A 15,776-nucleotide genomic window follows, 5' to 3' on the forward strand; every position below is an offset into this window, starting at 1 on the left:
TAAAAACATTTATAAATGTTGATTACTTTCTTGAAGTGAGGTGCTGTAGGCTCTGACAAAATTACATTTGTCGGGAAATAATATATAATACATTCATATGTTGCAACCAAACAGAACATAAAAAGTTTGTAAAAGTCCCTTGAACTTTGTAAAAGAACCTTGAAAATTCTTTATTTTCAAAGAATATATCCTTGTTGGTTAATGTTTCATTAGAGAATAAAAATTAAATGAATGAATGTTGTTTGTCATCATCTTAAAAGTTGTGGTTGGTTATCACCATAGAAGCATGCTTGGATTACTCCTCAGTCTCACCCTTCTTCCTCGAGAGATGTAACTCAAAGGACAGAGTTCATTCTCCATTTGAAGCAGTCTCTTGGTTATACCCTCAGAGCTTGGTTGTGAATTGCACATAAACTTCTGTATGTCCATTTCTAAAACCTTGTGAGCTGTAACACAGGGTTCTAGACAGCTCAGATGGCAGAATCCATAGTAAGAGTGCAGGTATTATGTATATTATTGCTTTGATGGATTCTGTTTAGAAAGGAGGACACTAAAACCCTTCTGGCTAGTATTTGACTTTTAGAGGTCTGAAACTTCAGCTCATTGTCATTAAAAAAGTTAACCACTGGGCTGGGGAGGGGAAGCACTCCTAATTTTGTAATATCTTAGAGTAAATGGCTACTATCTCAAACAGAGATCAAGTGGTGAACCAACTAGGATTCCTTAATGGCCCACAGTGGAAACTAGCTCTGGATAACTTAAGCAGAAAAGAAAATTCAGTGGCTGACAAAATAAGAAGGCTCAAAGGGCAAACTAGTTTATGCATAACTGAATCCTTTGGGTCACATTATGCCAGCAGTACTCATTCTTCATCTTTCAGCAACGTTTTTTTCTCTGTTGGCTCCATTTTTAGTAAACTGGTCTCCATATGGTATTAAAAATGGTCCATGTAGTGGCTCTATCCTCCTTTGCTCTCACAATTTTAGAGGAAAATACCTCTTTCTTGATTATGTGAGCAAAATTTGGGAAGAGGACTGTTTGTGGTGACTTGGATCTGGTGGATATCCCTGACCCCAGTTGCTATGGCCAGAGAGCAGAGTACTCTGATTGCATAGGCTGGATTATGTGCTCACTTCTGTGGGAGAAAGGCAGGCAAAGTGATTGGCAGCTTCAGTGGGTTTGGGACAGGGATCCCCCAAAAAAAGGAAGAGAAGGAGGAGAAATAGGCTGAAATGAACTTATGCTTAGTGGTGACAGCAATGACTTTTGATAGCAAAGGGGTCATGCAAGGGGTCTGACAAATTGTGACCCATATTTGTAACTAGTTCTACTTTATGTCTGAAGCAGAGGGGAAAGAAATGCAGCTGGACAAAAAAGGGAGGAAAGAGACACAAGAAAAAGTCTTTGGAATTAATGTCTGCCATTTACCTGATTGATCCAGGTGGTTATTGCCATTTCTGATTCTTTGCTAAAATGAAGACATTTCTAAGGTGGGAGTTTCTTTCAGTTTCCCTTTTTCATTTTGCCTTTTAGGTGGACAAAAAAATCGTAAGAACTGAGATAGGAGTTCTTCTTCGCCTCTCTCATCCAAACATTGTAAGTGGTTTTAACCTACTATTTCAAATAATCTCCAAAGTTATAGAATGGGATTTTTGTTCTTTACTGTCTATACTGACAGTGAGAAGGAGACTCTTAGGCTGCAGTGAGTAGTCACCATGGCCTAGCTCTTGTCCTTACCTGATCTCGTTTTTCAGTTCTTTAGCTGAATAAATCTTAAAAATAGTGCCCCTTGGAAGAGTTTCAAAATGAACAAATCAGCAATATATACCATCTTTATTTTCATGCATAAAAGGATAACTAAAAACTGGAGGGGTTTGTTTCACTCTAATAAAACACTGGCTTTTTTCTTTTTGTGTGCCCGTCGTATTAATATGCCATTGCTAAAAATGCCTGTGAAGAAAATGCATTGCTTTCCAAAGTCATTTCAGTCTCCTATGAGAGAGTACTTGCTTCAGAAACAATGTGACGATTCAAATAAATGAGGTACTTGAATGGGGAAAATAAAATGTTCTCAGAAGCTCTGCTCTAGGCTATGTCCAGACAAGGCACTGAGGGAAAGAGCTGGGTAAAAGCTTTCTTGAGCCGAAGAAGTGAAAAGAACAAAATCATTTTCCAGGCCATAACTTGTTTTTATGAATTGAGCCGTCTACTTAAAATATTTCACTCATTTCTCTGAGGAAGTTGTGGTGTCCAGGAGGATAACCTGCAGTGCTTAGGTTTAAGGCAAAGTGCTTAAAACATATATTAGTTAGCAATGCATTCAGCTATAAATAATAGAAAACTTGAATACAGTGGTCTAAGCAAATGTAATGTCTTATATTGTAAGAAATCAGAAGGCAGGCAGTTGTTAGCAATGGTTCAGCTCCTCAGTGATGCAGTCCAGGTTGCAGACACCTTCCATCTATTGGTTCTATATCCTCAATGAATTGGCTTTCACCTTCATGCGTTTCCTTCATGCTCCTAAAATAGCTTCTCCATAGTCTTTACAAGTCTTCAGGTCTATAGTTAAGACAGAAAGGAGTGGAAAGGCCTTACCAGCAGAGTCCAATGAGAAGAGTAGAAGCTTTTTCAGCTGCAGCAGAATGCTCTTCAGATTTTACTGGTCAGAGCTAGTCATAAGATCACCCTAAACTGCATGGAGACTGGAAAATTGAAGAACAAGATTATCATAGGTGGCTTAAACCAATCATGGTCCATAATTGGAGACTTGGCACCTTGCATCCCTAAACAAATCAGAGTTCTGTCTGCAGTGAAGTAGGGGCAGAAGGGCTTTGGGTGAGCAGTTAACAAAATGTGCCACATATAATTTCCACTTTTACATTATCTATCTTTTTTCTTTCAAAGAGAAGTCAATATGGAGTTTTCCTCGAATATAGATCAGTCCTGGTCACAGGATTCTCAGCAGGAAAATATCCAAAATTGAATGGATTATCTGAATGCGATGAAAACCCTGTTAAAGCCAATGCAATCATGTTCACTACTTTTCTGAGTATCTTTTCATCTACCAGCAACCTTTCAGCTGTGGAGGGATTTCTTTTCTATACAAACAGACATTAACCTAGTTCTGTTCTGTCTCAGACCCCTAATTCCAAGTTCCTAACTAGGAGGAAAAGGCATTTGTGTCTCTAGCAACCATGATGATTTCAAATGGTTTACAAAGTTTTGTTTGCTTGCTTCAGTTTTTTTAGTTATGGAGCAATTCAGAAATGGGGGTGATTTGGCAAAATTTAGGAAGTGTTTCTAAGGCAGATATCTTTCAGCTATCAAAAGGAAAAATATAAAAATTCAAAAGGACGTTTAAAGAAATGAAGTAACTGGTTTAAAAGAAAAAAACCGGAGAGTGACAAATGACTGCCTGATACTTGAATGAGGAACCTTTATTAATTGTGATCCAACATATTGCTATTACAAAGAGTGCTGTTTTAGTCATAGTTTTAGTTATTTCCTAGAAAGATGAAAATAAGAAATTCGTGATTTTTTTGTATCTTTCCCCAGATAAAACTTAAAGAGATATTTGAAACCCCTACAGAAATCAGTCTGGTCCTAGAACTCGTCACAGGAGGAGAGCTGTTTGACAGGTGAGTGGGTCCTGGAAATCTAACCACAGAAGGGTTTTGCTTCCAGTCACCACAAAATAACCAAAGGAAGGTTTCTCCTGAAATTGTTCATAATGACATATTATACCAGTTGATAACTTCTACTAAAATAAATATTAAGAGGAGTGTAGAATGGAAGGAGAGTAGTATTTGATAAGATGTGGGTAGATGAAAATTTGGGATGCTTCATTAGTAAAAAGAGAAACTATTGTATTATCTATTTACATTTACAAACATTTACTTCCCAAATAAACAGAATTTCTAAAGTCATACTGAATCTAAATAGTAAGATTTATGAGAATATTTTGTGGGAAAATATTTGATGAAAATTATAGAAAGTTAAACATGTATTATAATAGTATTCTCTATTATGATCCAAAAGCTCATAAAAATCAGTTCTCTCCAAATGATTGTCTCTAGGCCTACTTTCTCTATTTGACTGTGTAAAGAGTTCCAAGTTGCAGAGAAAACCATGTTCTGTTACATCCAAATATAGCCAATTTTAGTTGCCTGTTCATATGTTCATCACTCAAGGCAGAGGTTTGAAGATGGCATGGAGTATGCCTGGAAATCTGGTAGATCATAATACAGGCAAACTATTTGTACAAGAGACACATGCTTTAAATTTCCATAGCTTTCCCACCTTCCCTGTCTTCTCAGGAGAATTCCCTGTTCACTCTGATGGGCTCTTTGGAGCTCTTTGCTATGCTTATCAGGGTAAGCAAACAAGAATGGAATTGAAAGAAGACAAAGAAACAAATAGGTATATAATAGAAATGGTAAGAATCTGTGCACTGATATAAAGGTCTTGCTGGTTAAAGAATGGGTTGAGAGAGAAGTGGTCTGCAGACAGGAGACAGAAGAGAAGCTGAGGGAACTGCTAATGTAGGCTGAGTGCCTGGAGTACAGTAAATTCTCAATAAATATTTGCTGAATGAATGAGTGAGCAACTGCTATAAATGGATGGATTCTGAGGAGAAAGATACCTAAAGGGGTGGGTTTAAAATGTGTTGGGAGAGGAGCACTCCTCTCCTTCCTTCCCACCGCAACTCCACCCAGTTAAGTTTACTGCCTTTCCAAGAGTTTCCAGAAGTATTCATATTGGTTTTCAAAGTTTGTCTGTTTTTAATGTTACACAATATGGATTTGGGTCTTCAGGTTGGAAAAGTCAAATGTCCCAGCTTGACTGGAGCTACACATGTATCTTCAACAGATATAAAAATTTGTTCATATGTATGTTGAAGTTTTCTTAGAACAAGTTATGTGAATTTTAACTTTTAAATTTGTAACATTTTTTAACTATATTCATTCTTTTCAAGTAAATGATTCATCTGAGCGTAGGTAGCCTAGGCATATACTTCTTGTGGCACTTGGCTCATAGTCAATTGAACTTGGTTCTAAATCTTGAAATTAGGAACAAATAACTAAGTTAGAGTGGTTTGCTTAACTTCTCTGAATCTCAGAATAAATTGGAAGCTGTTCTGTGCTGCTAAGGAAGCTGAGACACTCTGATCCACTATAAAGATAGCCTTGTTCTAAAACTACCATGTTCCCGTATGCTTAGTCAAGACTCTTCTGGACTAGCTTATTTGAACGTTGCCAAAATTTGCCAATAATGGCTCCTTTTTTGACACCTGTTTAGCTGACACTTTCATGGACACTAGGTACATTTATAGAGTCAGTTTATGGTTAGATCCTGCTGTTTTGGAGCCATGAGGTCTCCCTAAGGAGGATTCACAGGAGCCATAAATTCTTCCTAAGGAGGATTTCTCTGCTAATCATAGTCTATCAGAGAGAAATCTCCTGTTTTTTGATTGTAAATAATTGTGGGGCAGGAATGTCACAAAAAAAAAGCTCTCATCTATGAATAGCACTAATTACCTTCTTACCTCTATTTGTTTGGATTATTTTGGAATCCCTTCTTCTCAATCTTCCTTTCATGAGAGAATTCTGGTTCTCTCATCTTGTAGTCTCATTGGTTTTGAAGGCATAGAGTTAATTCAGCTCTAGATAAAAATGAAAAACTAAATGCTGTTGATAAATTTCGTTTACAGTTATAAATGGATGAAATACTCAGATTTAACAGGGGGCATCTAAAGAATGGCAGAGGGCCAATAAAGCACTCAACCACTCTATGAACTCTTAGTGGTCTTAGATGATAGATGTTTTTCCCCCTGAACGTTGTTGTCCACATATCTATTGCTATATCTGAGATGAACTTGGTTTCTCCATTACTGAATTTTACAGTTATCTTTAAAATTGTATCAAACTGAAAATATATCCTGCATCATTATCCATGTATTACCTTGTTTCTTGAGAGTTAGAAATCATAATATGGTCTCTTTTTCCTGTAATGAGGTCACAAACTAAATTTATTTAATTATGAAGATAGAAATTCATTCCTGGCCTAATGATGAATCTAATAGTATCTAATGAATAAACTAATGGAGCAATTGATGAAGAGATAATTATATTAGTCCATTATAGTCAAAATGATTGTATTTTATTAGCAAGAGATCTGTTCTGTGGTGCTCCTAAAAACCTAAACATAGTAAAAATCCAAGTGGAATCTGCTGTTTCATGTAGAATATAAATAGTAAATTGTATAGGACAATTTTTGGAATAATATCAGTGATACATTGCATCCAAGAAAATCTCCAAAAAAAAAAAAAACTACAAAATTATGATATCATGGGAAAAAGAAAGCGCCAGAGGTTTTCTCTTCCATCTTTCTCAATCTAGTCACAACTCTTAGAAATTTATTGAACTTCTTAAGTGGACAAGGTGTGAAGCTGTTTACTTTAAGAGTAAATTTTCAAACTTTCTTCTTCTAAAAAATGATTATATTTTAAGGCAACCAATTTAGCAGTATCCTTATGATCTTCTAATTGAATTTTAAGGGATTTTTTTCCCTTGATTTTTGTCTAACTCCCATTATCAGACTATTTTGTAGATTTTTTAATTCTTATTTTTTGTTGTGCTTTCCGGATTATGTTGTTCAAATGCCAAACATTATGTATAAAAGGCTTTAGAATTTGAGGCTTTAAATGTTGTTGCCTTCCAAGGGAAAAGATTTTATTTTGCTCCAGCAGGCAGTTAAGGTAAGGAACAGATCACTTTAATCTAATCAGATATTGCCTGATCTAAAGCTGGACTTCCTGAAGGCAGATCTATTTCTTGTCAACTCATACTGATAGAGTTTTGCTCTTTAAGGGTCCCAGTTGAAGCCAGGGGATTTTTCCAGGCCCCCATTCCTTGACAGACCCTAAGTGCCAACTTCTATTCCCTCCACCCTGTGAGATGGCTTGTCAGCTGCTGATTTAGAATTCTCTTTAAAGAGAGAGCAGAGGCATCAGATGTCAGGTTTGCTTCTCTGGGTTTTTCTTCTCTCTGGATGTTGGCTCATGAAGAGTTCACTTCCTTGGTAACTCTCTGATGTCTTCAAACATACTTTTAAACACGTTTTAGTTTGTTTTCATTGTTTTTGCCTAGAGGCTTATCTACCCATTGCTGAGAGCAAAAATTCAGTACATATGGTTTTAAAAGCTCTTTTACAGACACTAGTGTATTTTCCTCTTTTATATCAACCCTTTGGGGCAAGCAGAATGAAAAGCATTGTCCCTGCTATGCAGATGTGGAAACAGAATAAGTCAAGGTAAATGAGCTTCCCAAATTAGGCAGCCCAGCCAGACTGTCTCTGGTCCAGCCCTTCTTCATATGGCCTCACTGTCTTTCATATTAAATTCAGTTAGTCCCTTTCAAATCATTTTCAAGAGAATAAACTATTGTTTATTATGTTTACGGATAATCCCTGATGTATTGGCTGATCTTGTGCAAAACTACATGTGTAGTAACCTGCTCAATCACCCTTCAATTTTTTTGAGACATTATTATCCCCATTTTTTCAAGATCACAGACTGAAGAAATTGCTAAGTCATAAAGTCATGCTTAAAAATGGTTTCTATCTGACTGCAAATTTTTTTTATTTTCTAAAACCAAAAATACTCTCTTAAAACTGTAGTAAGTTATGAATATGCAAGAGAGATAGTGGTTATGTTTGGGGATTATGCATTTAGTCCATTAATTATCTGACAAAGCCCTGGTGTATCACTCCTAAAAGTCATTTCTCCTTCAACATTTCTGAGTCTTACTCTTGGTGGAAATAAATGGAATTTTCAGGACACTGTCATTAAAAGAAGTTTCTAGAAGTAGAACTTAGGGCTTTTCTCCAGTCTCCATGGAGGTGTATCATGATTGATATTCTGGTTTACTAAGCTCAGAACACATCTGAAATTTATCAAGACTGTTGGTTAAAAATTAGTCATTAATATAATTTTATAAAGGAAGATCTATATCATCTAATTGTCTAAAAGAATAATTAGTCACCATAATGAGGGCCATTTTTGAATGCCTGTTGGGATCCTGGCAGCGCAGGACATTTTGCTAATCATGATCTCATTTAATCGTCACGTATACAGGTAACCTTGACGGATAGATACATTTTTATAGACTAGATAACTAAGAATCAGAGTGTCCATAAACTACCATTAAGTCACTCAGCTTATATTGGATCTAATAATAATAACAGCAGCAACAATAATTAAATGAAATTGGACTCAAGTATGTCCGATTTCAAAGCACATGAAATTTTTCTACCATGTCATTCTGCTGCTATGTAAGCAAATGTCAATACTCTTAATACTTAAAAATGAAACATCAGATTAGAAATGTAATACTTTGTTCTGCTTGAGGGTTGGCTTAAATTTAACATTAATATATATATAGTTGTTTTTCAACCATGAATATTTTAAATACATCTCTTTATGTAGCTTTATCTGGCTACATATGAAGAAAACATATAGTTGGTTTGGAGTATGTTTATAGTCTGCTTTTTGCAGAAGCTTGGCTATAGGGAGAAGAAGAAAGATGAGGTTGTAAAAGGAAACACAGGATAAATGAAGGCTTGTTTATTATTTTAAGCTGGCATATTGGCAACATTTTACCTTGCTGTTGGGAAGGAGCCCACAAGATGGGGGAGCAGGAGAGATCTGTGTGAGAGGGACTTTTATTTGGAACGACATCGCAGAGAAGACACAGAGGGAGTAAGATCTAGAGCCACATGAAAGGATTTGTTTAAGTTAGAAAAAGTTTCAAGTCAGTTCTTCCAGTCATGGCAATCAGAACCACTTATAGTCTGGCCTCACTCTACCATTCCAGATTCAGTGCCCACTTTCTTCTCTTCTCACCACCATGTTAACCAAAGAACATTGTTTTCACCTTTACAGATCTCATGGTTTAGAAGAGGGTAAGTAAAAGTGTGATATAGACCCAAATATTGTTTTTAATGCTACTATCACCTCCAAAAAAAAGTGTATTAGAACTTACAGAGAAAACCATAATATCACAAGATAAAAAAAATAAGAGGACAAGGGACTAAAGAAATAAAGATAAGAATCAGTAGTACACAAAAAACATATCATAAAATACTTTACTTTTGCTCAAATTTGGTCACACATTTGGCTATAAGGATTCATGTGGGGATGATAAATGCTGTAATTGGGGCATAAACAGTACAATGGGCACAAAATAAGGGGGTCTTCTAAGTCAAAAATGCCTTCAGGGGTATAATAGGGCCTTTTAAGCTGAATCTTAAACGGGAAATAAGAAATTAGCAGGTCCAGGGTAGAAAAAGTGCAGAGTGATGTCAAGGCAGAGCACATTGGTGGGGGTTAATTTGTGTTTCTTAATGTCTATCTTAGAAGCTGTTCTAGGCAGAAAGCAAGCAGTTGCTAGATATTTGTTGAATGATTCAATAAACTCTGTGCTCTTGGGCGCTTTATATAACATCTGTGGGTCAGGCTTTTCATTTATAGTATGAGAGAATTTGGATGAGGAATCCCTTTGGCCCATTCCCAGGTCTACAATTGGATTTGGCCTCCCCTTTCTCCTACACTGTCGACTCAGCACCCACATTGATCTGCAATTCCCTCACTCTATCCTGAGCTTTCAAATTTAACAGGTACTAGTAGTACCCTTTGAAATTATTTTTTTAAGCATATGAATTTAACACTTTTTGGGAGAGTTCTTAGAAAAAGCACCATTACTGACCAAAATGCCGTCAATGAAATAAGAAAAAGTAGTGAATGACACTATAAAAGAGTGGTGGATTTACACAGGGTACAGCAGAATTAGTTTAAATAAAACTTTGTATGCATCAGCATAATAATGTACTGGCAGCCCTTAAGACTTGGTTCCTGAAACTCATGTTCTTTGGAGCTTTTACCCTATGTCATTCGATCCTTCTGTATGCATTCTCACCAGACCAATGTCTTTCTCATATAAACCGATGGTCATCTAATACCATCTCCATTTGAGAAAAATGCTGTCATTGGTGGAGAAAGTAGTAGGGCTCCTAATCTTTGTGCCAGGAAGTCTGAGGGCTTCAGGATATAATCAGATTAGAGCTCTTCAGCTGCATTGCCTGTGCTAACTGCTGGACTGGAGACGAGCTCAATTCAATTTGCAGCAATTAAGGTGACAGAAGCAAATGTACAAAAGTCATATTTTAAAGCAGATCCATGGAGAGAAATAGCCATCGCCTGTGTTTTCTCATCCTACAATTTTAAAACAATGAGAAGAAAAACTGTCCCAACTCTGGGGAAAAGGAACATGTGGGCCAACATAGCAAACAGTGGAAGTAAAAGGCATGGTCTTGGAGTGAGAAGGTGCATTGAGGCTGGAGAATCACAGCCTGCGAGCCAAGGGAAACACACCCCATTACACTTCCTCCCCAGATTCCAGATAAAGTCTAGGCCTGTTAGTGACTGAAGGACCTGTAGGAAATGGGACCTCAGAGCAGCCTTTTGGGTCAGTTGTAATTAAAGTCTTAGGAGAGATTTTATTTTTAGCACTGAGTCTTCTAGCCCAGATTACAATGGAATGATAGGAAATTGTGCAAAATAGCTACAAACTACACAACCCTGGGCCTTTGAAAATGATCTTAAGATGTGGGTAGCATTTTAACTACCTTCTTATTTTACAAAGTATGAGAAGGAAATTAGTTTACTAAATCTGAGGAGAAATCTAGCAATAAGTATGTTTAAATACAAAAAACAAAGATATCAACCAAAATTATCCTCCTATTTCACAGCCCTAAAGTCCCTACAATGATTAAATATCTCATTTCTTCTAAAAATTGAAGACACATTGTATAAAGCTATAAACTCTTGACTATATATATGGTTCAATTTCATTTCAATGGCAATTTTTTTGAAATTCCAGCTAAATTTTATGTTGGAATTAATATTTGGTATATGAAACAAACACTATATTTTGCTGAATTTGAATTACTTTTTGTTCAAAATAAGTTTCTGAAAAGATTCATATTATTACAATAATATCTAGAAACTACGTAACTCTCAGCTTATACCTAAGGCCAGCAATAATATTTCTACCTATTGCATTTTGCTTTGGGAAGCATGTATATGGCTGTTCTCCCTCTGGATCCATGGCCAGTGCACTTGCAACAAGTGAGCATCACTTCCCAGGCCAGTACTTTTTGTTCCCCATGATAAGGAGCACAGGCAAAGGAGTTGTCCAGATGTCCACAGTCTGAAATTTTTCTGACATTCATTCACTTATCAATTAGTATTGATTCCACAGATATTTATTGACCACCTACTATGAACAAGACTTGGAGCTAAACTCCATGGGTGATCAACCAATTAACGAGTGAGAAGGCCAAGAATTTTGCCATAATACTCTGCAGAATGTTTTAGCCAAATAAATCAACTGTAATCATGCTACGTATATGGAGAGGAAAAGATTGTAAGATTTCATTTTCCTTTACTTGGTCACTAATATCTTCACTTACAATCTTAACTCTAAGTGATAAATCTGCATTTGCAACTTGAGAAGGTTCCTGCTATTACTCTTCCCAGTTGGTCATGGATAGTTTGGGTGTTACCTCAACCTATACAATATTTAAAAATTGAATGCCTCAGTTCCAGAAACCTGTCCCTATCACAGTCTGAGGAACAAGTCAACTGGGAACAAAATTCCTTTTAGCAGAAGAAGCCTGGAAGAGAGACAGTTGAGTTGTGATGGTAGGACCAACCTATGAGATACAGAGTTCACACACACAGATGAGGTGGAGAAGGCACCTGCATTTATGCTCCTACCCCACGTATGTACTCTAGAAACGTTTCTGACAACAGAATTAATAAATTCCTTGGCTGTATAAACCCTACTATAATATGTATTATATCTATAGTGATGGGTTTTTTTTTTTTTTTTGTAATTTCTCTTTTATCTATGGTCTTTATCTGAGCCAGGACCCAAACTTATTCTTTATTATATCCAGCAAGTACCTGGCTCACATTAGGAAGTTAGAAATACTGAGTGGATATCATTATACCATCCTCATGATCCAATTCTCACTGTAGCCTTAGTCCTTTTTCTTAGTGTCCCTCCTCTCCAGTCCTGTGTTACTCCCCTACACTTATCCCATCCCCAGCTCCCACCCTCCCTGCAGCTAGAAACCTTCTATAAACCCTTTAACTTTGTGCTATCTCTGGAATCCTTTTCCTACCCTGCATGGCCTCCAGAATAGATTACCTGCATCTTCTAGGAGCTCCCAGACCATTTTCTAATACCTCTGTCACAGTATTCAGCAACTGTGTTGGTCGTTGTCTGTCTACTTATACCAAGAGAAACCCCATGAGTGCAGAGGCCATGTCTGGTTCACTACTGAGTGCTAAGCACATAATAGTCATTCCATAATATTTATTGAATAAGCAAAGGAATGATATATCTATAGAATGCATCCTCTTCATTAATTAGATGAAATATTTTACTAATTTAACATATATTGTGGAAAATTAGTGAAATTTCCATTAACTATTCTTTTTACACCTACTCTTCTTCCCTCTATCTGATCTGAAAACAGCCCTAAGAAAATTTACTCCTCCATCCAGCCAGTCCCTAGACATTCACCGAAGGACATGTTCTGAACACAGGTACTTAACCCTAAATTATATCCAAATGAAATTGCATAAACACCACATTTAGGGCAGAGCTTGAGGTTTCATAATAAAGTGTAGAGAGGAAATGCCAGTGGGTGAAGCACTGCCTTTCTAAACAATGGGGATGCTCTTAAGAACAAATGTGTGCTTAACAGACAAGGAGGGTTTCTTACCAGGGAGACTGCACATGGTTGTGAAAGTTGGTTCTTACAACCCTGAGGAGTACTCCTGGCATAGACTATGCCATAAGTATCACCCCATGGAGGGGTACCACAAAGCTGTTGTGGTAAAGCTCTAGTCTTGGTGAGTAGCTATAGGAAAATCCACACTTTTTTTGCAGGCCAGAAGGTTATTGATTTTATCCTCTTCTGGGGAGAATGGGAGATGGAAAGAAAGTTAATTATCAGCCATTCTTTTCCATCATCTTTGTGACAGCACCTCTCCTTTAACAAGACTAGAAAAAACCAAGCTGTTGAGGCTGCAGGTGCAGCACATAGAGGACACACTAATTACATTCATGTTGGTCATTAGATGTACCATGAAATCCACATTTAGAGAGAAATGCAGAGGCTGATGTAATGTGTCCAAAGTTCTCAACCTACTCTGACATAATAATCCTTCTTTTCCACTTTTCTCAAACTTCATTTTTAAAGGTTTGGAAAGACCCCAAATAGCCAAAACAATCTTGAGAAAAAAGAACAGAGCTGGAGGAATCACACTCCCTGACTCAGACTATACTACAAAGCTATAGTTATCAAAACAGCATGGTACTGGTGAAAAAAACAGACATATAGATCAATGGAACAGGATAGGAAGTCCAGAAATATTTTTTTATGGTCAATTAATTTGCGACAAAGGAGGCAAGAATGTACAGTGGAGAAAAGACAGTCTTTTCAATAACTGGTGCTGGGAAAACTGGACAGTTACATGTAAAAGAATGAAATTAGAACAGTATCTAACACCATATACAAAAATAAACTTAAAATGGATTAAAGACCTAAAGGTAAGAAGAGATACTATAAAATTCCTAGAGGAAAACATAGACAGAACACTCATTAACATAAATTGCAGCAGTGCTTTTTTTTTTTTTTTGTCTTCTAGAGTAATGGAAATAAAAACAAAAATAAATAAGTGGGACCTAATTAAACTTAAAAGCTTTTGCACAGCAAAGGAAACCATAAACAAAATGAAAAGACAGCCTATGGAATGGGAGAAAATATTTGCAAATGATGCAACCAACAAAGAATTAATTTCCAAAATATACAAACAGATCAATTAAAAAGCAAACAAACAAACAAAAAATAACCCAATCAAAGAGTCAGCAGAAGGTCTAAATAGACATTTCTCCAAGGAAGTCATGCAGATGGCCAACAGGCACATGAAAAGATGTTCAGCAACATTAATTGTTAAAGAAATGTAAATCAAAACTACAATGAGGTATCCTCTCACACCAGTCAGAATGGCCATCATCAAAAAGTCTACAAATAATAAATGTTGGAGAAGATGTAGAAAAATAGGAGCCCTCCTACACTGTTGGTGGGAATGTAGATTGGTGCAGCCACTGTGAAGAACAGTATAGAGGTTCCTTAAAAAACCAAAAGTAGAGTTACAATGTGATCCAGCAATCCCACTCTGGGGATATATCCAGAGAAAACTCTAATTCAAGATGATATATGAACCCCAGTGTTTATAGCAGCACTATTTACAATAACAAGCAATGGAAGCAACCTAAATGTCCACTGACAAATGAGTGGATAAACAAGATGTGGTGTACATATATACATATGTATATATGTGTGTATATATATGTATGTATACACACACACACACACACACACACACACACACACACACACTGGAATACTACTCAGCTATAAAAAAGAATGAAATAATGCCATTTGCAACAACATGGATGGAACTAGAGATATCATACTAGGTGAAGTCAGAGAAAGACAAATATCATATGATATTGCTTATCCATGGAATTTTAAAAATGATACACATGAACTTATTTACAAAACAGAAACAGACTCACAGACATAGAAAACAAATTTATGATTACCAAAGTGGAAAGTGGGGGGAGGGGTAAATTAGGAGTTTGGGATTAACAGATACAAACTACTGTACACAATAAAATAGATAACCAACAAAGGCCTACTGTATAACACAGGGGACTATATTCAACATCTTGTAATAACCTATAATAGAAAAGAATCTGAAAAAGAATATATTTATACATATATGTATCATTAAATCACTTTGCTATACACCTGAAACTAATACAACATTGTAAATCAACTATACTTCAATTTAAAAAATAAAAAATAAAAGATAGGAAAAAATAAAATGTTCAGAAAGTATAGTTCAAGAAATTATTTCAATTAAAGTTTTACTAAGTAGATAATGTAACTTAATCATGAGTTGGAAAAATTTGTGTTCTTGTAAGGAAATACCATATGAAAATTGATTTTCAAGAACCAATTAATAATAACCCCCTGAATATTATAATCTATTTTCACATTTTATTTGACCCTGGTGCATAACAGGTATCTAATAAATAAAAAGGTGAAGAGGAATATTCCACCTTTCACCCTTTGAAAATATTATGAGTTTGTGTTTCTTGACAATGTTCTAAATAACTGAATGGAGGAAAAATTTGAAATGTTTTCAGCAATACACTTTTCCTGAATTTTAATAATTACAGCAATTGAGATACCTTATGATACATCTTTTTATTTTTGTGAGATCTGTTATGTTCTGCTTTTCCTTGCCCTCCATCCCCTAGTTTGAAAAAAATTTTTAATTCAACTTTTAACAACAGCTACTTTGAGAACTAACAACTTCTTGCCACAACATTGTTTTTAAAAGATGCTTTCTGAAAAATAACTATGCTATTTGAGGTATTAACCATCTAAGAAAAATTTCAATGCAAAATTACAAAAATTGTTGAGGTTTTGTGTCTTTTGTATTTTGAATTGACCTTTTTCAAGCATATTTTTACCACAAACTTTTTGTCAGCTGAAAACATCTTATGCAAATTGATAATCTACAGAGCTATCAAAAAAGGTGTTTTATTTTGAAATTCTGGGAAGATAGA

At 36.0% G+C, this 15,776-nt stretch overlaps 1 protein-coding gene across 2 annotated transcripts in view; it reads left to right on the plus strand.

Annotated features, from left to right (window-relative positions):
• Positions 1-15,776, plus strand: part of CAMK4 (calcium/calmodulin dependent protein kinase IV) — a 196,627-nt gene that overhangs the window by 118,078 nt on the left and 62,773 nt on the right. Inside the window, exons 3-4 of one of the 2 annotated variants that reach the window (XM_010987523.3) lie at positions 1,534-1,596; positions 3,556-3,638. In XM_010987523.3, the coding sequence (XP_010985825.1) occupies positions 1,534-1,596; positions 3,556-3,638 (146 nt within the window). The remainder of the gene's footprint in view (positions 1-1,533; positions 1,597-3,555; positions 3,639-15,776) is intronic. The other variant, XM_031448795.2, reaches the window with a different exon arrangement.

Source organism: Camelus dromedarius, chromosome 3 (genome assembly GCF_036321535.1).
Source record: "Camelus dromedarius isolate mCamDro1 chromosome 3, mCamDro1.pat, whole genome shotgun sequence".
NCBI lineage: Eukaryota > Metazoa > Chordata > Mammalia > Artiodactyla > Camelidae > Camelus > Camelus dromedarius.